The sequence below is a fragment of the Esox lucius genome, chromosome 8 (assembly GCF_011004845.1).
Source record: "Esox lucius isolate fEsoLuc1 chromosome 8, fEsoLuc1.pri, whole genome shotgun sequence".
NCBI classification, from domain to species: Eukaryota; Metazoa; Chordata; class Actinopteri; order Esociformes; family Esocidae; genus Esox; species Esox lucius.
This window is the reverse complement of record NC_047576.1, coordinates 32,559,712-32,586,210: the sequence shown is the minus strand read 5'-3', so window position 1 is coordinate 32,586,210 and position 26,499 is coordinate 32,559,712. Positions and strand designations below refer to the sequence as shown.

Sequence of the window (26,499 nt, the reverse complement as noted above, 5' to 3'; positions counted from 1 at the left end):
TTGTTGTGGTACACTTCAGTCTGCTCTGGAACAAGTCTGTGTTAGCCTTTGCAGATGAGTCCGAGAGTGAGCTAATTAAAGAGTATTGTTGAAAAGTAGAAAGTATTTTCTTAGTCCTCCGATGTCCTCTCTCCTCAGACGAGCCGTGATATCTGCTGCGTTGTGTTCGCCCTGTTCAATGTGGTGTGGGCCACCCTGTTTCTGGAGAGGTGGAAGAGGAGGGGGGCAGAGCTGGCCTATAAGTGGGGAACGCTGGACACGCCCAACGAGTCGCTGGAGGAACCGCGGCCACAATTCAGGGTGAGGAGAACGTGGACAGAAATCCCACCGCGATCTCAATGAACTTTACTGAATGACGTTGAAGGTGGCAACAGACACGAACCTTCCATCTTGCTTTCGTCCTCGCTCTCCCAACTACCCCATCCTCTGTCTTCCCCTACCTTACCCTCGCTCTGTCTCAAACTCACACCGTTTCCCTTTTTGCTTTGCGTGCCCTCTTTCCATCTGCAGGGAGTGAAGCGTTGCAGTCCCATAACGGGCACTGAGGAGTTCTACTATCCTCCGTGGAGGAGGAGGGTGTTCATGTGGCTGGTCAGCCTGCCCATCTGTATCCTCTGTCTCTGCTTTGTCTTCCTGGCCATGCTCATCTGCTTCGAGCTGCAGGTCAGGGTTGCTGACGGACATTGAGCAGAATGAGATCTGATAAATAGCTAATAGTGGTTGACCTGTTAAAGTTCATTAAAAAGTGTTACATGTTTTCGAATACAATAAGAAAATCCTTCAAGATGGATGTTTCTTTTAAGTGTACATATGTAGTCATGTGATACATAATAGTTCTCTAGAATTTATACATATTGACACTTTTGTCTGTGTGTAGTGAAGTAGTGTTTGTTTGTAGTAAGGAAGTTATTATTGTCATGTTTGTTTCAAAGACGTTTTCTCTGTGGTGTGTCATAAGGAAGTTGTTTCTGTGGTGTGTTATAAGGAAGTTGTTTCTGTGGTAGTGTTATAAGGAAATGATGTGCTGTGTCATAAGGACGTTTCTGTGGTTTTTTGTAGGAGTTTGTGATGGGGATCAAGGAGGTGCCTCGTCTGGCCCGGTTCATCCCTAAGATAATGCTGGCCATCACTGTGACCGCCTGTGATGAGGTGTACAGGAAGATAGCCTGCTGGCTCAACGACATGGGTGGGAACACCTGCCTGCATGTGGATGAACGCACACCGATAGAAACACACACCAAGTTCTTAGGCAGAACCACCTCTTTCTCTCTCTACAAGAATAGACTGATGAGTTTCAGAAGGAAACTATATATATGTACCGATCAGCCATAACATTATGACCACCTGCCTAATATTGTGTAGGTCCCCTATATTGCCGCCGAAACAGCCCTGTCCTGTCGAGGCATGGACTGTGGTATCTGCTGTGGTGTCTGGCTCCAAAGACGTTAGCAGCAGATCCTATAAGTCCAATAAGTTGCGAGGTGGAGCCTCTCTGGATCAGACTTGTTTGTCCAGCACATCCCACTGATGCTTGATTGGATTGAGATCTGGGGAATTTGGAGGCCAAGTCAACACCTATAACTCGATCAAGAAACGCCTTGATTAATCAAGAAAATGTGATTAATCATTCCTGGTGATAACCTGATCCATCAGACCTGGCCACCTTCTTCCATTGCTCCGTGGTCCAGTTCTGAAGCTCACAGGCCTATTTTAGGCACATTCGGCAGTGGACAGGGGTCATCATGGGCACCCTGACTGGTCTGCGGCTACGCTCTGCGATGCTCTGTGTGTTCTGACACCTATCTATCAGTACCAGTATTAACTTTTTCAGCATTGTGAGCTACAGTAACTCGTCTGTTGGATCAGACCTCACGGGCCTCCCCACGTGCATCAGTGAGCCTTGGCACCGATTTTCCTTCCTTGGACCACTTTTGATAGGTACAGACCACTGCAGACTGCGAACACCCCAGAGGTGCTGCAGTTTTGGAGATGCTCTGACCCAGTCATCTAGCCATCACAATTTGGCCCTTGTCAAACTCGCTTAGATTCTTACACTTGCCCATTTTTCTGCTTCTAACACATCAACTTTGCGGACAGAGTGTTCACTTCCTGCCTAATAAATCCCACCCACTGACACGTGCCATGATAACTAGATTATCAATATTATTCACTTCACCTGTCAGTGGTCATAACGCTTTGGCTGATCAGTGTGTATGTGTATATATGTATGTATGTATGTGTGTGTGTGTGTGTGTGTGTGTGTGTGTGTGTGTGTGTGTGTGTGTGTATATGTGTGTGTGTGTGTGTATATATATATATATATATACACACACATACATATACACACATATATATATATGTATGTGTGTATGTATATATGTATGTGTGTGTGTGTATGTATATATGTATGTGTCTTTTTATGACATTCTGGTGATTACTGTTTATCCGAATGCATTATATCTATTTATGTATTTGCCCACAGAAAACTACAGACTCCAGAGTGCCTATGAGAAAAACCTCATTATAAAAATGGTTCTTGTGAGTTGTCATGTACTTTCTTATTAAATGGAAGATTTTTGACTATTTTCTTCTTTTTTTTTTACAGAATTCACATTTAGACTTTCTCTTGGGGGGTTTTACAACTCACGTGTTTTGTTTCTTTACAGTTTCAGTTTGTAAATTCTTATCTCAGCCTTTTCTACATTGGATTCTACCTCAAAGACATGGATCGTCTGAAAGAGGTAAGTTCTCTAAAAAAACATAGTTTTCACTCCTTCCAGAAAGTACATTGAACCATTTTCCTTCATCCCCCTTCACATGTTGCTCTCTCTTTATTCTGTCTATTCTTCCATTCTTCTTTTGTTTTGCTGGTTTCTGTGGTGTTGCTGCCTGGTTTCTGTGTTGTTGCTGCCTGGTTTCTGTGTTGTTGCTGCCAGGTTTCTGGGTTGTTGCTGCCTGGTTTCTGTGGTGGTGCTGCCATAGATGTTATGAAGTGTCCCCGAGCAGCAGTAGTAAAATGTGCTATCATATCTCTTCTCCAACATCCAGCTGCTGCTCATTTCATCCCCTAAGTCCACTGTTGGGCCAAGGATTAGCACAACCCACAGTGCATTCCCATAGACATTAAACATAATGTGTTTTTTATTTGTTTAGAGTTGTAGAGGTGTAGACAGGTCTTTTGGCGCGTGTGTAGTTTGTAGCATATTTACATTTGAGTCAAATAGCAGTTTGATCCACAGTGACTTTGAGTACTGAGTCCCATTTATTTACAAAGCACATTTAAGTGTCAACCAAGCGCTGTAAAAGTCTCAACCAAATGCTGTACAAGTCTTAACCAGGTGCTGTACAAGTCTTAACCAGGTGCTGTACAAGTCTAAACCAGGTGCTGTACAAGTCTAAACCAGGTGCTGTACAAGTCTAAACCAGGTGCTGTACAAGTCTAAACCAGGTGCTGTACAAGTCTAAACCAGGTGCTGTACAAGTCTAAACCAGGTGCTGTACAAGTCTAAACCAGGTGCTGTACAAGTCTAAACCAAGTGCTGTACAAGTCTTAACCAAGTGCTGTACAAGTCTAAACCAAGTGCTGTACAAGTCTAAACCAAGTGCTGTACAAGTCTAAACCAAGTGCTGTACAAGTCTAAACCAAGTGCTGTACAAGTCTAAACCAAGTGCTGTACAAGTCTAAACCAGGTGCTGTACAAGTCTAAACCAGGTGCTGTACAAGTCTAAACCAGGTGCTGTACAAGTCTAAACCAGGTGCTGTACAAGTCTAAACCAGGTGCTGTACAAGTCTAAACCAAGTGCTGTACAAGTCTAAACCAAGTGCTGTACAAGTCTAAACCAGGTTCTGTACAAGTCTAAACCAGGTGCTGTACAAGTCTAAACCAGGTGCTGTACAAGTCTAAACCAAGTGCTGTACAAGTCTAAACCAGGTACTGTACAAGTCTAAACCAAGTGCTGTACAAATTGCTGTGCGTTTTCAATTTGGCTATGGCCCGGAGCTAGAAAAAGCTATCTCTGGCATCAGCATTTACTTTTTTATCAAATTTTAAATTGAAATAAAAAATATCCCCAATATTTTTGCATGGTTATGAACATTGATGGACAGAGGCCTTAAGTTATTAACAATCATTTTGATGGAGTCTGTGGAGCCAAATACAACAACTTCTGTTTTTGTGTTATTTAATTAGAGAATGTTTTAGCTAGCCAGCATTTTGTGTCTCTAAGATAATCAAAGAGCAATTTCAGGGATTTGTTGTCACCAAATTTCAGGGAAAGGTACAACTGTGTGTCATCCGCATAGCAATGGTAAGATATGTTATATTCTGAAAGATGGAGCCCAAAGGATGCATATATTATGAGAATAAGATGGGGCCTAGGCCAGAGCCTTGAGGTACCCCACATGTGATTGATGCAGAGGAGGAGGAGAAATTCCCGGTGTTTACAGAAAATGTCCTGCCTCTCAAATTTGATGTAAACAGCTTAAGGGCAGTACCCTGAATGCCAACTTTTAGCTTAAGATGATCTAGAAGAATGGTATTATCAATCCTGTCAAAGGCAGCACTAAGATCAAGCAGAATGAAAAGAGTGCGATTTCCATTGTCCATAAACAATAAATAATTTAAACCTTTAAGCAGAGCTGACTCAGTACTATGGCATGCCCATAGTGGGAGCTGACTGAAATGGATCCAGAATATGGTCATATGGTAATATTCATTAAAAAAGTAATCAGGGAAAAAATATATTTTTCTAGAATTTATGATTACTAACTTTTGGCAATTTTGAGTGGGATGGAAATTATTAGAAACAGTTAAGTCTAGATTAGGCTTTTTAATAAGGGGCTGGACCGCTGCATGTTTAAAACAGGATCGGACAGTGCCATTGATGAGGCAGCTATTTATTATGGACAATAAACGGAGACCAATAGTGTCCAGCACGTTAAAAAGTCGTGAGGGAACAGTATCCTTTGGGGTAGGTACATAGTAGGCTTCATGCATGAGACTATCACATGTGAAAGAGATACATGTTCAAAGTGGTTAAAAAGAGCAGAACATGTGGGGTTGTGATCTGGAGGTAAGATGCAAGATCTTATGGCATCAATCTTGCCGGTGAAGAAGGTCAGGAAGTCTTCACAAGTCTGAGAAGTTGCATCAGGAAAGGCAGTCGCAACCGGGTGTAGACTAAAGCTTTGTTTATCATACTGAATAAGACTGTATGATTAATAGAGTTGTTTGTGATCATTTCAGATACTTTTTATCTCTGTTTTAACAGAGAGCTGATATTGTATTAAACAATTTCTCAATTTCACATGACACTTGCAACCTGTCCTTTATTCATTTTCTCTTTGCTTTTCTACATTCCTGTCTGAGAATATGGATGACATTATTCAACCAAGGCTGAACTCTAGCTTTTGCTCCCCTGAAAGGAGCACAGCGTCCAGGATGCCAGAGCAAGTGGAATTGAACTTAGAAACTAACCCCTCTGTGCTCAGGCTGGAGGATGGAGCCTTAAAACTGCTGGTGATAGGAGAAGCCTTGGAAGCATCTGAGAAAGGTCGGCAGTGGAAATGTTAATAGACGAGAGAAGTTGCCTGGCAGTTTATGTTGTAGTGAGGGGTTTTAGAGAGAGTGGTTGGAAAGGTTTAAAACTTAGAAGGTTACTGGGGGACAGCTAGGGAAACCTTAGTGATAAATCAATAGAAACATATAATCTGACTCCATATTGTTAGTAAATAAATGTTATTTTAAATGACCATATGTTGGAAGTCCTTAGTAAAGGTTAGCTACTAATTTGATAACTGTCCCCAAACAAATAACTGTCCACAATATCATGCATTTAGTACATTCCAGTTCTCTCAGAGTTTCTCACCTTTCCAGGTGAGCTCAGAGTGGGACTGATGGCCCACACCTGGTGTTCCAGATCTTTAGAGAAGCAAATGTCACCCAGGACACTGATAAACATCACCAAGGGTCTGTTGGAGACTTTGAGGGGCCAGACGCGCCTCTTCGTCTAATCCACTTCCACTCTTCCTCAACAGACATTTCTCATTACCCTACAATGTTTTGTGAGTAGGCATGGAAGAGTAGCATTAACAACAACAGGTTTATGATCAGATAAACACGTCATCTATCTCAAGTGTATGACCGCCCTGTTGAGTAGATTCCATAAGAGACTGAGTGAGATTAAATGAGTCAACAAGTTGTAAAAACTCTCAAATCACCAGTAATCAGATTATCAGAAGTAGGTGCAATAGAAGATAAGAAGTGAAATCGTGAATATAATCCCTATTCTATTTAGGAGGTCTATATACAATTGCACATAGCATTGGACAGGACAGGTCTACCTTGATCAGCTGTACTTTGAAACTTTGGTATGTTTCACCTATGGCACATAAAAAAAATATTTTAAATGACCGCTAATCCTCCACCGTGACCAGCGATTCTGGGGGTACTGAAAAAAATCACAGTCGCTGGGAGAAAGTTCAGAAAGCAGGCTTAACTGAAAAGTGTTTGTTTTGGAAATTCTAAAGCATTTACCATGTCTGATAAGCAGTTGTCATTAGGATTTGTAGCATCTGGCCACCTGTATGGCTTGTTTCTTTTTTCTCTGTCACTGTTCTTCTCATTCCAGTGTGACCTTTTTCCTGGGCCTGTAGTCATTGTACATGTCATGGTTATGATTTTACACATTTGACATGGCTGGAGATAGCAGCATGTGTATCGATGCTATTTGAATGGGAGTAAAATGTGTGTGGTTTAGACATACAATCGTTTATACAACCTTGTTTCCAAGAAAGTTGGGATGCTGTGTAAAGTGCAAATAAAAACTGAATGCAATCATGTGCAAATCATTTATCCCTGTATTTAATTGAAAATAGTACAAAGATGACATATCAAATGTTGAAACTTTAGTTTTTTAGCATTACACAACTTTTCCAGTCTTGTGTTGCCTCAGTCCCAACTTTTTTGAAACATGTTGCTGGAATCAAATTCAAAATGGGCATGTATTTTGCCAAAAGCAATAACTCAGTTTCAACATTTGAGATGTTGACTTTGTTCTATTTTCATAAATATAGGTATATATAAATATAGGTATAAATATATTTAAATATAGGTATAAATGATTGGCTCATTGTGCAGTGTCCCAGCCTTTTTGAAAAAGGGTAGTTGTGACCTGTATATTATTTAGAAGAAATGTCCTTTATTGTCTACCATTTTAGTTTTTATTTGAAACTGCTCTGCCGGTGTGGGAGGGGGCTAATCAAACGGGGTGACAGATCGTGAAATCCCTGACCTTTTAACCCGTGGTCCTGTCCTCGACTTTCTGTGTGTGTCAGATGCTGGCCACCCTGCTGATCATTCGCCAGTTTTTCCAAAACGTTAAAGAGGTGCTGCAGCCTTACCTGTATGAGCGCCATAAGCTGGGCGAGCTTACCCTGCGCGGCGTCTGGGACCTGCTTCTATCCGCCCTGAGGAAGTACTGCCGGCTGGCCGCAGGAAAGGCCCAGGCTTCACCCACTGACCAGGCCACGCCAGGCCCAGGCCTAAGGGGAACCAGGCCCGGAGTCGGACAGTTTGACCACAGGTAATGCCGACACAACGGCTTGATTTCATCCCTGAATTGGTAAAACGGGAGTGTCCTTTTTAGTCACGTTCCTTTGAGGATAAACGTGCCTATGTTTAGATTTATTTGAGGATGTGACCTATTTATATGAAAACATAGCAAACTAAATTTAACAATCTTGTACACGATTTAGATTGCAGTAAGTGGATGAATAACCTTCCTCTGTTATTCGCAGGGAGAAGAAATGTCTGAACGGGGGATGTGGAGTCCCCGATGAGGAGGAGGGAGAGCGGGAGGAGGGGGACAGCGGGAGGTTTAGTGAGGGTGAGAATGAGGAGTCCTCCGAGAGTCTGATTGACTGCGGCCTCAAGCTAAGGAAGGTCAGCTTCATAGAGAAGGTGGACAGGAAGTCGTCTGGCAGCTCCTGCGTCCCCCCAGTGGAGGAGAGTTTCCTGGAGGAAGGCAGCCCTACCATGGTCGAGAAGGGGATGGACCCAGCCTCCGTGTTCGAGACGTACGGCGAGGATGATGACAACAGCGGGCCTGAGACGAAGGAGAGCGTGGGGGCTGCCCCACTGCCTTCGGGACCAGAGAGCGTGTTGACAGCGCGCCATCGTCGAACGCAGAGGAGCTTTGAGAGGGCGGAGTCCAAGAACAAGCGAGAGTCATGGATCGACCCGCCAGAAGAGCGCGAGTGTACGAGTCTGGCACAGGCTGAGATTGAAAGCTGCATGCAGACTTATGAGGTAGGGGAGAAACACACACACACACACACATGCAGACACATAAACGCAGACACACAAACAGAGTAGCTAATGATCACACCCACTCAAAATGTGTATTATGGCAACAATGCCGAATATGAATTCCAACATTTCAAATCCACTGGCTTCATGTAAAACACCTACAGAAACAAGGCAATGTAGCTGGTGATAAGTAGCTGATCATGTGCTCAGGAAAACCCAGGTCATTCCTTTGTGACACTCTTAGAAGTGTGTTTTTAGGAATGCTCACCGATTCTTGTGTTTATTTTAATTGTTTTATGCTTGTAGTTGATTCCCCAAATCATTTGTAGTAAGAACCAATTCTAGCCCATTGAAACCAAAAGAGCAGTTTCTGCTGCACCTGATCGCCATAACGATGGGACTGTGGGTGGTGGTGATATGTCTTAGAATAGTTTGATGTAACTTTTAGAAAAGGTGTTCCTTTTTAAGAACACTGTTTTTGGTCATTTGAATGGGTGATTGTGTGATGGTTGTTCCCCTTTATACAACTGAAGACTTGTATTCTCACACTAAACGTTAAGCATTTTCTCAACAAAACCAAATATAAAAAAACAGGGGGATCAACTATAAACATGAGGAGAGGGACAACATGTAAGAGATGGGGGAGGTTCCTTCTAGATGTCCTATTGATCCAGCCTAAAGCTCATTCCTATGATTTACGTTGTTAAATCATTTAGTAGTTATAATTATTTAATAGAGCAACATTGTTGTTGAAATCGGACACCAAAACCCACAATTGCAATGCTCTTTCTGGACAGGCTGGCTGGCGAGGTTAACTTATTCCTCTCTGGCTAGGTATCTAGAAAACATCTCCACCTATTAATGCCAAAGTGAAGATCAGCATGTAAAGTCATTAAATAGCTATAAAATAATTTAAACTGCACCATCAATAATGGCAAAATCGTACCAAGTTCAACTTGTTTCATGCTCTAAGCTGTGTAAATCAGGTTGCTATGGCTATGTGCAAATGTAAAAGTGCGTTATATCTCAAGCACGAGAACTCTATGGCTATGACACATTGCTCGATGATGTCCTGATTTTACAGATGGACCACTTAGGAATGGAATTATGGAGAAAATGTTCACCCACTGATGGAACAGGTTTTCACATAATTAATACAAGCATCATGATTTCTGTTTCTGGGGGTGGATTAATGCTTTACAAAAACTCAGCCAACATCCTATAGATGTACAACTATACAACAACATTGTGATATGGCGTTATCACTATCTATCCTCAAGGTGCTGAGTTTGCCTTGTGTTTGTCCTTTTCCAGGATACCTTCCAAGATTACCAGGAGATGTTTGTCCAGTTTGGATATGTTGTCCTGTTTTCCTCAGCCTTCCCTCTGGCAGCTATGTGTGCCCTGATCAACAACATCATTGAGATCCGCAGTGACGCCTTTAAACTCTGTACCGGCCTGCAGAGGCCGTTCGGCCAGAGGGTGGAGAGCATTGGACAGTGGCAGGTAGGACTAAGGGACCACCCTAGATCACAGTGCCTACTTTATAGGCATGATGTCGTGTACTGTGCCGCATGTCCTTTCAGTTAACCTGTCTGTGGGGTGTGGTCTCTTTGCAGACGGCGATGGAGGCACTGGGTCTGATCGCCATCATAGTGAACTGTTACCTGATTGGTCAGTGTGGTCAGCTGCAGCGCCTCTTCCCCTGGCTCAGCCCTGAAATGGCCATCATCTCCATCGTCATCCTGGAGGTACCCCGTCTACTGCTGTCCCACACCTGAGATCAGCTTTAGTTCAGTGGGAAGACGTGGTTCTGAGTTGCAGGGACACCCTTCTTCCACAAGTGCAGTGTTTGCACAGTTAAATATGAACTGTATTGGTGTGTCACTCACACTGAGCACTGGTCCAGATTCTTGGCTTGTTAGAATTCCGGTTTTGACTGATTGATCGAGCAGCCTCATAAGGCAAATGTTTTTTTGCAACACGTATCTCGACATCGACTGTTCCAAGTCTGCCGGGAGTTGCTGCAAGATGCAGGGCCTTAATCCCAAATTGGATTATATGGGGGAAGAAAAAGGGGTAAAGAAATATTTGGTTTAGTCTCTTTAGAAGTCACCTTTTAAGATATTGGCTGTTAAGGTTTTTTTGAGGGTTATATGCAAACCTGCATAACATGTTTTTAAATGATAATCCATTAATGAACATATCTGGAAGTACACAGTTCTTGAATATATCTATGCCCATTATGGTATAATTCCATTAAATATTTCATTATTAAAATAGATTAATAAAGACATTTGATTGCTGAGTTATATGGTAAGAAATGTGCCTAACAACCAAAATAGCATGTTTTAAAACCATTATACTTTATTTGAATCTGCATTCTAAGACAATTAATTAACACTGCACACTGGCTTGGTCTGTAAGCGTGGTAATTCAAACAGCTTAACCAGTCAGACAATATCCTCAGCCATTTCAAAATGTTATTTTGCCCTTCTTGGCTTCTTGGGCAACACCGGTTTGAGTACAGTATTACTTACATTGAGTCAATGTAGTTGCTTTCATTTGGATATGAAGACTAAATCAATTCTATGCCCTACCCTCTCTCCCCTATCTTTTCTCCCTCTCTCTTAGCACTTTGCTGTCCTGCTGAAGTATATCATTCACATAGCAATCCCAGACATCCCCAGCTGGGTGGGAGAGGAGATGGCAAAACTGGAGTACCAACGCAGGGAGGCTTTCAAGGTGCATTTTCAGTGCATGATTTGGTCAATGCCTTAATCACATTGGCGTTGTGAGTACTTCACCATATCCACCAATAAATCAATCAAATTGATTTATATAGCCCTTTTTACATTACCAGTTGTCTCAAAATGACCCAGTAACCCAGAGTGATACAGTAACCCGGGCCTAGACCTCAGAGAGCAAGCAGAAGCAGAGGCACATTGGGTAGGAAAACTCCACAGAAGAAAGAAACCTAGAGAGGACCCCGGCTCAGAGGGCTGGCTCATCCTCTTCTGGCTGTGCCTGGTAGAGGTTAAGAGTGAATGTGACCATGAAGGCCTGTAGTTTCTCAGTTCAGAGTGTGCTCATGCTTGTCGTTGTCGCTGTGACTCTTTTGAGACCTAACGGCTGTTTCCCCACAGAAGCACGAGCGTCAGGCACAACAGCACTATCAGCAGCTGCAGAGGAGGAAGAGGGAGGAAGAGGAGAGACAGAGGCAGGCGGAGCATCAGGCCCGAAGGGAGAGGGAGAAAGATGAGGGGAAGGACTCCTCCGGGGGAGAGCACCACCATGACAAGGGACACGGGGGGAAGTCGCGCTCCGGAGGGGGCGGAGGTGGGGACAAGCCCAAGAGGCCCAGTTCCCTCCTGGCCAACAACAACGTGATGAAGCTCAAACAGATCATCCCCCTGCAGAGCAAGTTCTCCTCCGGGAGCGCACGCTCCCCTCAGTCTCCCACGGGAAACGAGCCCAAGCTCCCCGGGTTCCTTAGCTTCAAGTTCCTTAAGTCTCCTGAGAACAAGAAGGAGGCACTGGCAGCGGCCGCCACGGCGACAAACACCGCGGCGACCGTAACCACTCCCGGCGGCAACCAGGAGCGGTCTCAGTCGCCGAGCAAGTCGTTCAACCCGGGGAAACTGTTCAACTTCGGGAAGTCGGAGGGGGGCTCGTGTCTGAACGGGTCCCAGGTACTGCGACCGGGGGAGGGCTCGCAGGGGTCTGACAAACAGACGGCCAAGTCGGACCTGAACGGGGTGCCTGACGAGATCCCTTCACCTGGCGGGGACGGTGGGGAGAACGGACACCACACGGACTCCTCTGACCCTAAAGTCTAGCCTCTAGCTGGAGAGGGATGATAACAGGAAGAAGAACGTGGGGCAAAAAGGCAGCACCGTTCGGGGTCAGAGGTCGCGAATGTTGAGGTTGTCTGGAGGCTTTGAGGGAGTAGGATGGATCATGTTGTTATGCGTGGGTTGGGTCTGCCTGGTTGATGCGAAGAGACTTTCAGGCTTAATAGTGAAGACATAACCCACCCTAATGCACGGACGCGCACGTGCACACATACACACGCACACATAGACATACGTACAAATACATACACATACGCAGACACAAATAATAACCTTTGTCTGCAATACATATAGAAATGCATGAGCTGCATTTCTAAACCTTTTTGAACATTTTCAACAAAAAAAGAGCGAGACGTGTTTCTTGATTTATTCTAGTCTGAAAATTGGAAGCATCCTGATGGGCGTCTACTAAAACATAACACAAAGTGGTTTTGGGAAAGAAGAAGAAAAAAAGCTATTGATGTGTCAGGCGCATAATGAGACCTTTTATATTCCAAATAACGGTCGCCTGATATCACACTCATTTTTAACTGTGAAGACCTATTTGCTTTTCCACGGCTGTGCGAGCAATATCAATCAATGTTTCAAATCTGAGCAGTACTGCAAAACTCATCATGTTCATTCTCGTTTGCCTATAATCCCATTTAAAGGCGTACGTGAAGTGCCATGAACTTAATTTACAAAATAAAAAGAACCACCTGAGCTTGATATCTACAGTAACTCCCATAAAAAAGAACTGCAATATATGAGGTGTATGTCCAACATTGAGAGTAAAACAGTTTGTTTTTCCAGATGTTGTGAAATGCAGAGATGAATGACGTTTGATAAAATACTGTCTGTCTATCTCATCAGTATATTTTCTAGAGAAAGCGAGTGACTGACAGCTGTTTTGACCAAGAAACAGTCAGGTGAAGGAACTTAACACAAGATGTTGACCTGGATAAGTGTGTATAGACACGATATAGTATGTGCTAAGAAGAGTCTGCGTTACTGTATTCTACTACGCGCCGGTCTATTCTCTTCCCATTGAAGCCTGTAGAGAGTAATGATTTTAGACAGTATACTAATCTTGGCCCTCCATTTCAACACAGAGATCTGACTAGTGAGTAGACTAGAAATAGAGACAGAATATTTGCACTAAACCTTGACGTCCTGCATTGAGACAGCAGAACTTGTTCTGCGGGCTGTAGAAGGACTATACCAGCCTGCCTCATAACAAAGCATAACATATGCAAGCACTGGATTGTTTTATTGCTAGTATCTTATACTGTGGAAAACATGCTGTTGTAATTTCATCACTAGCTCCTACATCCGGGTGGCTGCTCATCTCAATTATTCATTTGGGAGCTGACTTATTTGATTTCCCCATAGGTAGTTTTAGGGACATTTGTCGGCAAACATTTGATTGCGCTGGGACCGGCAGCGTTACATTTCCAGAAATCCCACATTTCTAACTTTACTTTCGTAACCAAATCCAAAGGAATTATTCACCAGTCTTTATTTTCTATAGTGTGGCCAGAGGAGTGTGCCAGAACACATCATAGTGGTATATACATCTTGAAGTTTCTGATACCAATCCGAGGTCCCTTTTACACTACATCTGATCTTATTCAGTGACGGTAACAACCACTGAACTCAACGGCAGAGAGATCCAGCACGGAGAAATGGAGACATTAACTATGCACTTCATCATCTCTGGCTACGTTCTTCGCAATAATAGGGTTGTTCTCACAGATGCCACAATCACGTTTTCTGTTTGAAATAGGAAGCCTAATCTAAGGTTCCCCTGGTAAAATGTTTATAATGTTGTCTTTTATGGGTTAAATTCAGAGTTCAGATTAGTTGATTTAACATGGGCTTAAGTAAACAAAACAGGTACTTAATAAAAAAATTAAAAATGACTTGAATTCCTGTTAAGTGAAAGGGTTCCTATGTGCTTTAAATATATGAAGAGGTTTCCTTCAAATATGAACTTTAGCCTGAAACATAAAGTTGCTTCAGAAAGTATTCAAACCCATTCACTTTCTCCACCTTTTGTTGTTATAGACTGAATTTATGGTTGATTAAAAAAAGTATTGTTCCACAGCTATCAATCTACATACAACACCCAGAATAACATAAGCAAAAGTAATTTGTAAAAATGTGTGCCAATTTATTGATAAAAAAATCTCACCTACATAAGAATTCGGACACATTATTCAGCTTTTGGCGTTGATCGTTGCTTTAAGTCCTCTTGGGTTTGCCTCTACCAACTTTGCAGTTTCTCCCCTTCTTCCTTCCAGATCCTCTTTAGTTCTGTCCGATTGCCTGGGGAGTGTCGGTGAACAGCAATCTCTTAAAGACTGCCTGGAGATGTTCAATGGGGTTCAAGTCAGGGCTTTGGCTGAGCTACTCAAGGATATTGACAGACTTGTCCAGACATCACTCCATCGCTGTCTTGACTGTGTTTCAGACTGTTGTCGTGCTGAAAGACAAATATTTGCCACAGTCTGAAGGACTGTGCGCTCCAGCATTTTTTTTCCAAAGACCTGTATTTTGTTGTTGATCCTTTCCTCAATCCAGATCAGACGCATCCCCATTCACCTTCCTTTCCAAGGCCCTGTTACATAGTAAGGCCGGATTGCCAGCTCTAGTAAGAGTCTTGGTGGTTCCAGACCTCTTCCACTTCACTATTATGGAGCTCACTGTGCTCCTGGGAACTTTCATGGTTTTTGATAAAACATTCCCAAGACTTATGCCTTGACACATTTAAGAGGATTACAAAGTGTTCTCCAGACTTGATGATACCTTTTTCCTCTGACATGCACTGTGATGTGTTGAACCTTATATAGACAGGTGTGTGCCTTTCTAAGTCATTTCCAGTCAATTGAATTTTGCCACAGGTGGACAGTCATGTTCTGGAGACATCAAGGAGGACCAAAAGAATCAGGATACATCTGAGCTGAATTTGGGGTGTTTGACAAAGGCTATGACTACTTATGTACATTGGATTTTTTTTTTTTTTACTAAATGGCCACAAATGTATTTTTTTGTCATTATGGGGTATTGTGTGTAGACTCATTTAAAAATATATAAATTCAGTCCAATATAAATTCAGTCTACAACACAACAAAATGTAGAGAAACCGTTGGGGTTTGAATACTGTCAGAAGGCACCATACATTACCTTTTACTTTGAATAGATTGCCTAGCCATAACTTGCTTCAGGCTACAACATGTCATGCTTCTGCAATAAGAATATACTATTCTCATGCACGTTACTGCAAAAATGAGTGGGGAACTCTGAAATAGCAGTAGTAGTAGTTGTTACTTTGAGATGTATAAGCTGAGAGCACTTGTGGCAGTGTGGAAAGAGAGCGGTTGTTTGAGGGAATGAGTGACGTCTGACCACATTTATCCCTCCCTCTACAGCCATTGCGTAATTCTGTACAAATAACAAGGAATCCATTTGGTTTCTATCATTCATTTGTGAATAATGCCAAATAACTAGAACATGGATGAGAGACACAACTGAGACATTTTCAGTGTTCTTAAATGTGTTCATATTCACTGTAGGGGAGCAGATGTTCAGTCAGACTAGTTAAGGAGTGTCTGATCAGGCCATTGTCCGTAACAATCTTCCATAGTGCACCTGCCTGCTGCAGATCTGGAACCGTCAGGTGTGGTTTCATTGTTTTGCCTTTGATACAAGGTGTATTTTAGTAATTCTGAATGGCTTCCTCTTGTTCCCTTCTCTAATCTGCAAGAACTACTGAAAGTAAGGTGTTGCTTTTTGCCTGTACAGCATTCTAGATTATTGCTGATAAAGGAAAGGATTCAAGGGGCTAAGACCAAGTTGGATTAAGGTTTTAGAGAACCAAGCTATTGAAAAAGGTATGAGGTAAAAAGATCTGATGTGACCGATCCTGATCTTTATCCAGATTACTAGCAAATCTGATATTACTGGTCAAAAAGAACAACAATTGGGTAAAAGATCAGAAATTGGATGCCAGTGCAAATCTTACATACTAGCAGGTGATTAAAGAAACGCTTGAAAATAGATCCTCCATATAATGTTCTAAATGAGAAGGGACAGAAAAATGATCTTAGAGGTTCCCTTCTGTTCAATCAATCCAGTTAATGTGGAGGAGGGGTTAATGTCTAAACATGGACATTTACACACACACTCCAATTGCCCTGAAAACTGTAACTCTCTGCTGCCAGAATGCTGCAGAGGCGGCATGTGGGAATGCAGACTAAGTGCACTAAACAACTTGACCTTTTTATGCTTCATCATTACGGTTACAGTAAGAAAGCTGAAGGAATATCGTAAAATCCATTAGGCTTTTGGAGAAATGTCTAGCCTCAAAGGCTGCCTTTACACAAGCAGCCCAAATCTGATGTTTTACCCAATTATTGGCAAAAGATCTGATCTGTTTGAGCAAAAGGCCAATTTAGTGTCTAAAGTTCTGAATTTGTCTGCCCGTGTTAACACAGCATGGTGTTTGTTTAATGTTGTTGGTTTGATGGGATCGCCTGAGGAGAAGTAAATGTAGCTTCATCAAGAAACTGCACAGTGAAGAGTGGATGTGTGTAAGTAAAATGTATCATACAGCTACCACCAGTATGAAGAACTCTAAATAAATAAAACTCTTCGTATCAGCCTCACTAACTAACAAGACAATGTGCTCTTCCAATGTACCACTGTACAAAAATGTTTCTTTTCAAGAACAATATAATACTGGGAAATCTGATTATTTATTTATTTTAATTTATTTTGTCATATTTTTGTAAGATCTGATAATAGATAATAAAACATTTTTTTAAATGATGTTTTCTTCTCTAAAAAATCAGAGTATGAAACAAATGTATATGTTCAATGTTTTAATGATGACAGAAATTCTTTAATCAAATATTTTATTAAACAGGTGGAAAAATGAGTGAATACACATGCACAAGAAGTGCCATAGGCTAGCATTGATATTGAGAACACAAGTTTTGTTATAGTTTTATTTGGTTCTGTACTACAGAACATTAGATTTAAAATGAAACAATTACTTTGAGGTTAAAGTGCAGACTGTCTGCTTTAAGTGTCCAGACTGTTAATCTGCAACATGTGTGGAAAAGAAGTGCCAATGATAGTAACTCAGGCCATCATTAGGCTGTAAAGTCTGAATAAATCGATGAGAGGTATAGCGAAAACATTAGTTGTGTCAAAATAAACTGTTACATTAAGAAGCAAGAACACAGCAATTCCCAGCAAATGACCTGGTAGAATACAGAAGATCACTAGTGGATGACTGCAGAATTTTGAAGAAAGGCTTTTCAACTGTCAAACAGATTAAGAACACCAGGATGTAGACAGATGTGTCAAAGATTCCCTTAAAGAGAACACAACACCAGCATAATCCCAGGGGTTTTAACTCGAGATGCAAAACACTGGTAAAACTTAAGAACAACCAGGTTACAGTTGGCTAAAATATTTATTAAAAAAGCCTTATGGACAGATGAGATTAAGATGAATCTATTCCAGAGTGATGGAATGAGGAAAGAATGCAGAAGGCATAATAGAAAAATAGATGTCATAGAGCCCCTATAAATCAGAATAGAGCAATTTGACATGCATTTTACCTGGGACCTGTTCTAAACAATCTACAATAGAAACATGGTAGAAGTGGCATTTCAGTTCTTATAATAGTTATATTTATTTACTTCTATATTATTAGCCACTGTCATGCATAGCATAATGCATAAACTGACTGTACTTTTCAGAATATTAATAAACAATTCCATTTGAAATAGTTTTCAGTAATTTATTAGAGTACAAAATGGTATAATGCAGAGAGACACAGGACAGTACTTCAAATACAGTGCACACGTATTTTCTTTCTTTAAGTTAACAGTTCACTGATTTAAAATTATAATACATTAATGTATGTGTGTTTATATATATATATATATATATATATATATATATATATATATATATATATATATATATATATATATTTATTTCATTTCTTTGTAGAAATCACTATTAGTAACATCACGCTAAACGGAGCAAGCTAGCTCACTGAATTGTGTAACATGCTACTTTTTTTTTTCAACATCGCCATCTGCTGATTATATATAGTAATTACGCTTTTCGACGAAAATGCGTTATTTCACATACGTTGTGTGTAACATTAATTCGCTGTGGCAAGTTAGTTGAGACAGTTAATTTAAAAAACAAACATAATTCGGATACTGTAACGTTATGTAGCTCAACAGCTACGGTTAGGCTGGATTAGCTTTCTTTTTCATTGCTTAAAAACATGGTATGGACAGTTAAGTATGTTATTATACATTTCTACACCATTACTGATGCGTGAACAATGTTTACCACCTCCTTTGTATCGTTCATCATTCATGGACCAAATGACTACTGCACAAAATACCACCATGACTAGTGTTCAGTGGCTTGACTTTTCCGAAATGGTCCCAGGTAAAATGGCGGAGCTATTGAGAAGTCAGGTGGAACTATATGTCCCATCGATGCTTTATATCTATAGCAGAAGGTAGCAAAATATCACCAGCATACACTGCATACGGTCATCAGATCTCTAAGTATGAATTCAAGTGTACAAAATGGGTACATGGTATCTAAAGTAGGAAGACAAAGAAAAGTTCTGCAATGACTAGCCTGGCATTCCTGTGATTGGCAGGCAGCCGGTTGATTGACACACTGAACACCTATTCCCAGCTATCCGTGCGGGTCGCTACAGCAGGGTTGCCATATCCGCATAATTTCTGTCATTATATGCTATATCGTGTTTCTATGCTGTTTTCACAGTCAGACGTCAGCTACGGTAGGATCCGTGGCTTCACACGCGTATACGCCGCATATGAAGTTTGGTTCCGGGGGTATTGACTTGTAAAATAGTCAATACTGTTCACCAACAAAAGTTGGTCTAGTTTTCAGGCATTTTGAGGTGGTTTTGAGCATTGTGCTTAACCTGGCAACACTGGGCGATACAGTAAATACTGCGCACATTTACATTTATTCATTCCAGTGCTTGACTTGGGCAGAAACAATGCGGCTACTTTAATGGAACAAGCTTTATATAACCCCTAGACACTTTTTAATACCTGCTTCGTCGAGGTTCCAAGCGAGCTGAGGCGATACCAAAAGTGACGTGGAAACACAGAAGACTTCTGATTGGACAAGAGTGACTCAAAGCGTGCAGAAAAGCAAAACAAGCAGTTCTGCTTTTTAGCCATCCGTTGTCAGATACGAGAACGGCGAGTCCTTGCATTGATCAATATGCATAGGACCAGACTCGTAATTTCAGCCATCGTATTTCCCCAAAACTCCTCTTGGTTTGGACCTATATACTGGCTTTGAAATCAACCCGTTATCCCCGTGAGAGACGCCCTGTTTTTGTAGACTACAAAAGGACCTGGTCCTTTTCCTCCAGGGTTTTTATATAGGCTATCTGGCATACATATTATATTATGAGACGTGAGATACAGATCTCAAATAGAACTATACAGTGCTGTGAAAAAATAGGGGGGGGGGGGGGGGGGAATACAACTGAATGGGGGCTAAGCTCCCTCGTGGCGCCGGGTCTGATTCACCCCCTTCCTGATTTCTTCTACAGTATTATTGCAAATTGGTCTCAGTGAATGGTTTCAGATCTTCATACAAAATGTAATATAAGACGAAGAGAACTCGAGGAAACACAACATTCAGTGTTATTCAGTGTCATTATAATTATTATTTATTTTTTTAAAGTAAAACGTTATCCTACACCATATAGTTAAATCATATAGTTAATTGACATATGCCTAGACTATGGTTGAATCTCAAATCGCATATGACGTATACAAGTACAGTACGTACTACGCAGATGATGGTAAAGTATGTACTGTTTAGTAAGCTTGTATGCCAGTATTGGGACTGATGGGACATACATTGTCATATGGTGTCTCAACATTACATTTTGTCACGCATTAACATCACGCCATGTTTGAGTATTTTGCTTGACACCATTAAGCATTGTGTTAAACTGACAAACATTTCTTATGAAGTTTACTTCCACCACACATAGCACCTATGAACTGTATGGCTTTTGTCACTGGCCGTTATACTTTCTTACTGCTTGGAATAGTCATGATGATTGAGCAATTTCTAGCGAGACTGAAGACAAACTTTACACTGCCAAAGCTATTTCATTTCAGGGCACAACAACGTCCGACACTGATGCAGTGACTATCAATATAGTTGATGATAACTGACTTTTTCTTCAAGTGAAAAGACGAGAGAATCGTGAAAACCCCTCCTCTTTCACTGCACAAGTAGTTGTAGTCTACATTACCTAACAACCATGAATGGGTACATAATGCGAAAATCCACCGGAAATAGTAGACCACTGACATTCTATTTCCAGCATACAATAGTTTGAGACATACTAATCTTCTTGCATACTAATCTGGCATACTATACAGTATGAAAGTATGCAATTTGAGATTTAGCCTATATAAGAAGTGCATCTAAAGACCAGCCAATTGCAATCAAATATGGCATGTCCATTTCTCAATAACCCTGTGGATGTACTCAGATTCTACACAGAGCATTTACACCAGCAGCCCAAAGGGTCTTCAGAGACAGAAGTTCTCCACTGGGCTTCCGTGATGAGTATCAGTGGGAGAGGTACAGGTTCAGTAGGCCCAGCAAAGTTTATATATGCAGTCTGCTAGAACCACACATAAGGAAGCACACTCAACGTAGCCAAGACTTGACCACTGTTCAGTCTGTCTGCATAGCTCTGCGTTTCTTGGCAGAAGGCTTTGCAAAGGCAACTGCATTCCAGGAAATAAGAGTATGCCATCCTCTAAAGAAGTACCTGAATATTTTCATCACTTGCCCTGTTCATCTTGAAACACAAAGAGGCATTATATTCAATTGAAGGTATGTGACCATTAAATTAATGTAAAGTACCCTACAGGTTGAAAAGCTTCTGTACGTAATCCTTGTTTTCAGGCTTCCCCAATGTTAAAGGCACAATAGACTGTACCCTTGTGCATGCCAGTCATCATCTGGACCTGTGGAGGCAGACTATGTCAATCGCAAATCTTTCCATAGCCTTAACATACAGGTGACTACTGGGAGCATCTGTTCACAAACAGTCAGGCAGAATAGTAACAATAGGATTTGAATGAAATGTGCACATCTGTGCAAATAGATCAAATAAGTTTTGATGTCAACACTTCTTTGGATTTAAATCCTGTTACCCTGGCAGTTGTTCACAGAAATTTCAATTTCAATGTCTGCCTCACACAATGTAGTAACTGTACTGAACAGAGATAATGTTTCACTTTACCTTATCAGCACAGATCAATCAGAAAAAAATCTGTTATTTCCTTTCTTAAATATGTATGTCATAGCACTAACATGTAGCTGCAGAAGGCCTATGCAAAACAAGGTTATAAAACCTCAGACGATGTCAGACCCAAAGTTAAAAATATTATTCTGGAATGTGAGTAATGTTGAGATAATTTTGAACTGGAATTTACATTTTGAAAGACACCACTGCATCAACTCTTCTTAGTCATGCTGAGCAATTTAAAATGAATGCTCTGCCAAGCAAAGTGTGCCACATCATTATGACCCTCTGCTGTCTGATGATCTGTGATGGAAGTTGCCTGATATAATAACTGTTGCCACATTCTTTTTTGGGTATTCAGTTGGCCCTTATTGAGAACCCAATGAATATAAGCCAAGGGTTACTATGTTATGTCAGTTCACATAAATTAGCCTAATAATCGTGATCGGTCATAAATCTGATATAATCTAGCCTGATAATATAGGCAGTTTTACTTATCTAGTGATCTGAATGTTCATTTATAAAAATTAAACAATGAAGGCTAGTATACGCATTTAATCTGTCAGTTTTTTTGCAAAGCTACCTCCTTCGCAATCACTTTTTAGTGCTTAATCCTTTAAATTCTTCATAAATTCCCATCAGCAAGAGAAGATTACCGCTCTACCTTTCGATTCTTTTTTGCGACATAGTATCTTCATGTCGATGATTGCCTGTTCTGGGCTGCTTATATACTCCATGCGCGTGCACAATGCAAGCGTGTTTAAGCCTGGTTTGAGTTAACGTTGTCAAGACACGGCTAAATTGTGTCAATGGAACGGCTTGAGCATTAAGTGGAAGTTGGCGTTTATTCAAGCCGGGCATTTTCAGTTAAGCGCGGATTTCATTACCGGCGTTGATGGAATATCCCCCTGACTTGAACTGGAACCCCACTGAACATCTGTGGGGAACCATGAAATTGTTTACCAAAGCTCCCCATCCTATCACACATAAAACTTGCTTCATACTAATGGACTGCAATTTACTTAGTAAAGTTAGAGGATGGCAAATACACTAGGAAGATCAGACTACTGTTAACTGACATTTATTACAACATTAGGAGTTCAGTAAGAGAAACGCTGTGACTGACGGAGTAAAAAAAACATCTGTGGCCCATTCAAAAGGGTGCAACATTATAGAACATTTATTGTACTAGATTTTTATACAAGATAATACAAATCATTTCCATTCCTTTCACCTGCACTCGTTTTCCTACACTGAAAAACAGCCCTACATTCAGGGTAGTACAATACCAGTACAAGCTGAGGCCAGGATTTTCTCATCACAGGTTGAAAGCCATAATGCCTATGATCAGATTCAATCCTGGCCTGAATCTCTGGAAGGCAGGAAGGCGACTTTGTTGTGCATTCTATTTGTGCATTCCATGGAAGGTGGATGTACATGTATACACTTCATATCACTATAACCTCCGCTCCACCTAGGTCCCCCAATCCTGGGAAATCAAAAACCTAGCCATGCAGGGCAAGATCATGACCAATAACATCAGTGCTTTCAATATTTAAAGAGCAGCTAGTATTACACCCTTGTAGCTACATGTAATCATGTTATAAAAGGCAGATGCAGCATTTATTTTGGGAAATATCAAGCCAAGACTTTAATATCTAACAGCTGGCATTGGGTGCAGTAAATATGTCATCAAACTGAATGCTATTCTCTCTACCTTTTATGTTGACATACTGTTTGTTTTTTTAGCTGTACCTTCATATTTTTTTAAGCATAAGTAGCAGTCAACTCCTGTTATATTAAACACTTTAACCCTGCCATTCTATTATATACTTTATGAAAAGGATCCTGTCGGAAACCCAGAGGAATTATTTCAAAAAAAATTATGATTCCTTAAAATAAATGTAATTACCGGTTCATTTTTGAAGAGATTGGTACAATGAGGAACCATTTAAAAGGAATTATTTAAAAATACCCTTTCACATTTTTCCTTCAAGAACTTCATTGAACCCCTAACAAATCCTTTAGGTACCATCCTTTTTACAGGGATACATTGCCAGAAAGCAAAACCTTGAACTGAAAGCTAACAAGCTGTCGAGATACTTGTCATATAAGCCTTATCATCCAGCAGGGGGCAGTAGATGTAGGTTACATCCAAGACCTAAAATGTACACTGAAACAAGGCGGCACAGACTTCAGAAACGCAAATTCAAAACAAAACGGAAGATAGTGCACAAGAACTCTATCACAAGTCTAGGAGAGAGTGAGGTTATTTCGCTCTTGTGGTAGGCAGCATTTCACAGTGCATATTCGGGTCGGCTGAAAGAAACGTGAGAATATTGCAAAGTTTCCATATAGTCAAGGCTGGGCAGTGAAGCTGAAAACAGAACTGGACCTGACAGAAAGGTCTTTGCAGAAAATAACAAAAAAGTAACATAAATGGTTGTTTCTCCTTTCCCATTTCATGATGGACTCTTTCTCCCGTTGTTTGTGAGTCTTTGTATGTCTTCAATCCATGTCTGTTGTGTCTGTCCTCCTATGTCTGTTTTGCCTATCTGTATGCTCTCTCCAGAGATACACATTTCTGTGCACACAGACATAAACAATCTTAGCCATGCACATACACACACTCTTAAGAGTCCTCATTCATCTCTTGGCTATCTGTCCTGGGGATTTTGCGTGGAGGTGCTGGACTCCCTCCCTCTCCTTGTTCCTGTTCCCTCTTCTTTGCGGCATTCTGTTCATCAGAAAGGTCAAACAAGTATTTTTCACTGACCCTTGATTGGCAATGTCCCCCGCAAAGTTAAGAAAGTTTCAGATCTGAGGCAACACATCTGTTAACCTTGCCTGACAGCAACTATTTATGCAGGCATGGAAAGCTTCTAACAACTCACCTTTTTGTCCCACTGTTGATGAAGATAGCGCAGGAGTATATTTGTTTTCTCTGTGACAATGACTAGGAAGTAAACAATTAAAATAATGAATTACATGTCCACTAGGCCTATATTTTTCAATGTCTAACAGTACATAAAGACTATTAATCCTGTGTTCAGGGGGGCCTTGGTGCTTCCACAATGAATAAAGGTAGGGTTGCTTAACAACAATGAAATAAATAATAAGGAAAGGCTTACCAACAGCCAAAAAGACACTCCTGAGGAAAATGGCAGTTTACTAATCCCGACAATAGTATTTTCTTTCAGCTAAATGCAGTCCATCTGCCTTTTCTGTTGAGTGCTCCTCAAATTAGTCCTTTTGGCAGTTTTACTTGGTAAGCATTTATTACTATGGAATCTGTGTTCTCTAGTTAAAGATGAAGGAACTTACTCTGTTCTGAGGGGTACTCGCGTGTTGGAAGGTAGACGGATGGTCTTCGATTCTGTAAAAAGTTATTTCAAAGAGTTTGTTTCAGAAGAAGCAAGACTGATTCTGTTCTTCAGTGATAAATGTTCTGATGGAAGTGTCAGTGCTCACCGACGCCTTGCACACAGAGTCTGCATGGAACCGGCTAAAGTTGCTCTCATTGTAAACTGGAAGACCCTTTAAGAAATCTGCCTGTAAACAAAGAAAATATGATTCAGTCTGTTGTATAGGTTAAGTTGTATAGGCTACATTATCACCAGCTGCCAGTGTTGCAAAGCATCCTAGTCTAGCAGCGTACTGGAGCAAGGTTTACACCGCAGGATTTTGTACCATGCCCTCCATAATCCATTTGAATATTTAGTAAACAGTAATATCGTTTTGACAGAATTTTTGCTTGTTTGTAATACTAAAACTCTGAATATACTACAGCAATCTTACAATAACATGTCTAAAACACACGTTTATAAGTTAACTTTTAACAAATGAATGTTGCTAAAAAGAGACGGACTGAATGCGAGGCAGCTATTTAAGATCATACAATTAAACAATTAAAAAATAATCACGACAAATCTGCATTGACATTAAGCTTGCTACTTCAACTGATTTCCACCCTCAACATGTTCTGCCGGTAAGTTTAGCTAGCTAGTTACCTTTTCCATGATGTCCCGTTTTTGTGTCCCACAAGACGCCTACTGGGTTTTGAACAATATTTTGTAGATCAACGGACAATATTATAGGTTGTCAGCTTTATGAATCGCTTTTATCTAACCCGCTAGCTACGGTAGAGGGCTGTTTTAGCTAACTAGCCTTGCTGGCTAGCTATAGCTGACTCAATCCTAGCTAGCTATCTTTATCAAGCCCAGCTAGCTACAACTTGCCAACGTTAATGAAATCATTCTCATTGAATGTTATTGGAGGTAGGCTGTTGTATGCATTTTTGCCGAATTATATATATTTATCATCTGTAGTAATTCAACACCCCATAAGGTATAGTGACAAACACGCTCATGGCTATAATGACTTCACATGTAAAAGCTAGCTACTACGGCTGTGATAAGTAAACCTGTGCCACGCACAATATTAGCGTAAGCAACATTAGTTGAATTGTTATTAGTCGAAAAAAATAAAAGTCCCAATTGAAACGGATACAGAGTGACCCTGTACATACTGTAGGTACCAGGAAGCAATTCTCTGGTTGTCACCGCGTAGTCTGATGCCTTATTTCAGATACCCAATCTCCAGCTTAGGTTGTACAATGCAAATGTCGCCAATTCAATGATTTTGTTTGTCAAAATTGTATTATTATTACATTTATTAATAGTATAAAAATATGCCAACCTTGTTAAGCAAATTCAAAAATACATGATTACACTTTTTTATCCGTTTGTTTCCATGGGGACTTTTATTTTCGAAGCGAATTGCCTTCCACCAATGTTGCTCACGTTCATGTTGTTCACGGCACACAGATATAAACAGCCCATACGAGCAAGCTTGATTGAATGACGACTCAAATTATATATTAGGTATAGCCACTAACACACACAGACACAAACATCGACCGAAACTATACAATGATGCCGAATGAATAATTTAATTAATATTAAAATGTAGGGAACACTTAAATCACACATTC

At 40.8% G+C, this 26,499-nt stretch overlaps 2 protein-coding genes across 3 annotated transcripts in view; one reads left to right on the top strand and one right to left on the bottom strand.

Annotated features, from left to right (window-relative positions):
- The window catches only part of ano8b (anoctamin 8b), a 67,803-nt gene extending 49,917 nt beyond the window's left edge, over positions 1-17,886 (top strand). The window contains exons 8-19 of one of the 2 annotated variants that reach the window (XM_029121632.2): positions 139-300; positions 511-663; positions 1,060-1,186; positions 2,483-2,538; positions 2,667-2,741; positions 7,337-7,584; positions 7,799-8,309; positions 9,624-9,815; positions 9,929-10,060; positions 10,944-11,054; positions 11,173-11,258; positions 11,456-11,546. In XM_029121632.2, the coding sequence (XP_028977465.1) occupies positions 139-300; positions 511-663; positions 1,060-1,186; positions 2,483-2,538; positions 2,667-2,741; positions 7,337-7,584; positions 7,799-8,309; positions 9,624-9,815; positions 9,929-10,060; positions 10,944-11,054; positions 11,173-11,223 (1,818 nt within the window). In that variant the 3' untranslated portion in view covers positions 11,224-11,258; positions 11,456-11,546. Of the gene's footprint in view, positions 1-138; positions 301-510; positions 664-1,059; positions 1,187-2,482; positions 2,539-2,666; positions 2,742-7,336; positions 7,585-7,798; positions 8,310-9,623; positions 9,816-9,928; positions 10,061-10,943; positions 11,055-11,172; positions 11,259-11,455 lie in introns of both variants that reach the window. The other variant, XM_029121631.2, reaches the window with a different exon arrangement.
- Positions 17,887-22,663: 4,777 nt separating this feature from the next.
- On the bottom strand, positions 22,664-25,935 carry dda1 (DET1 and DDB1 associated 1). The gene is made up of 5 exons (XM_010872573.4): positions 25,517-25,935; positions 24,978-25,058; positions 24,831-24,882; positions 24,401-24,462; positions 22,664-24,243 (listed from the first exon to the last, which is right to left on the bottom strand). The coding sequence occupies exons 1-5, from the start codon at positions 25,523-25,525 to the stop codon at positions 24,139-24,141; spliced, it is 309 nt and encodes a 102-aa protein (XP_010870875.1). The 5' UTR covers positions 25,526-25,935; the 3' UTR covers positions 22,664-24,138.
- Between the last annotated feature and the right edge of the window lie 564 nt (positions 25,936-26,499).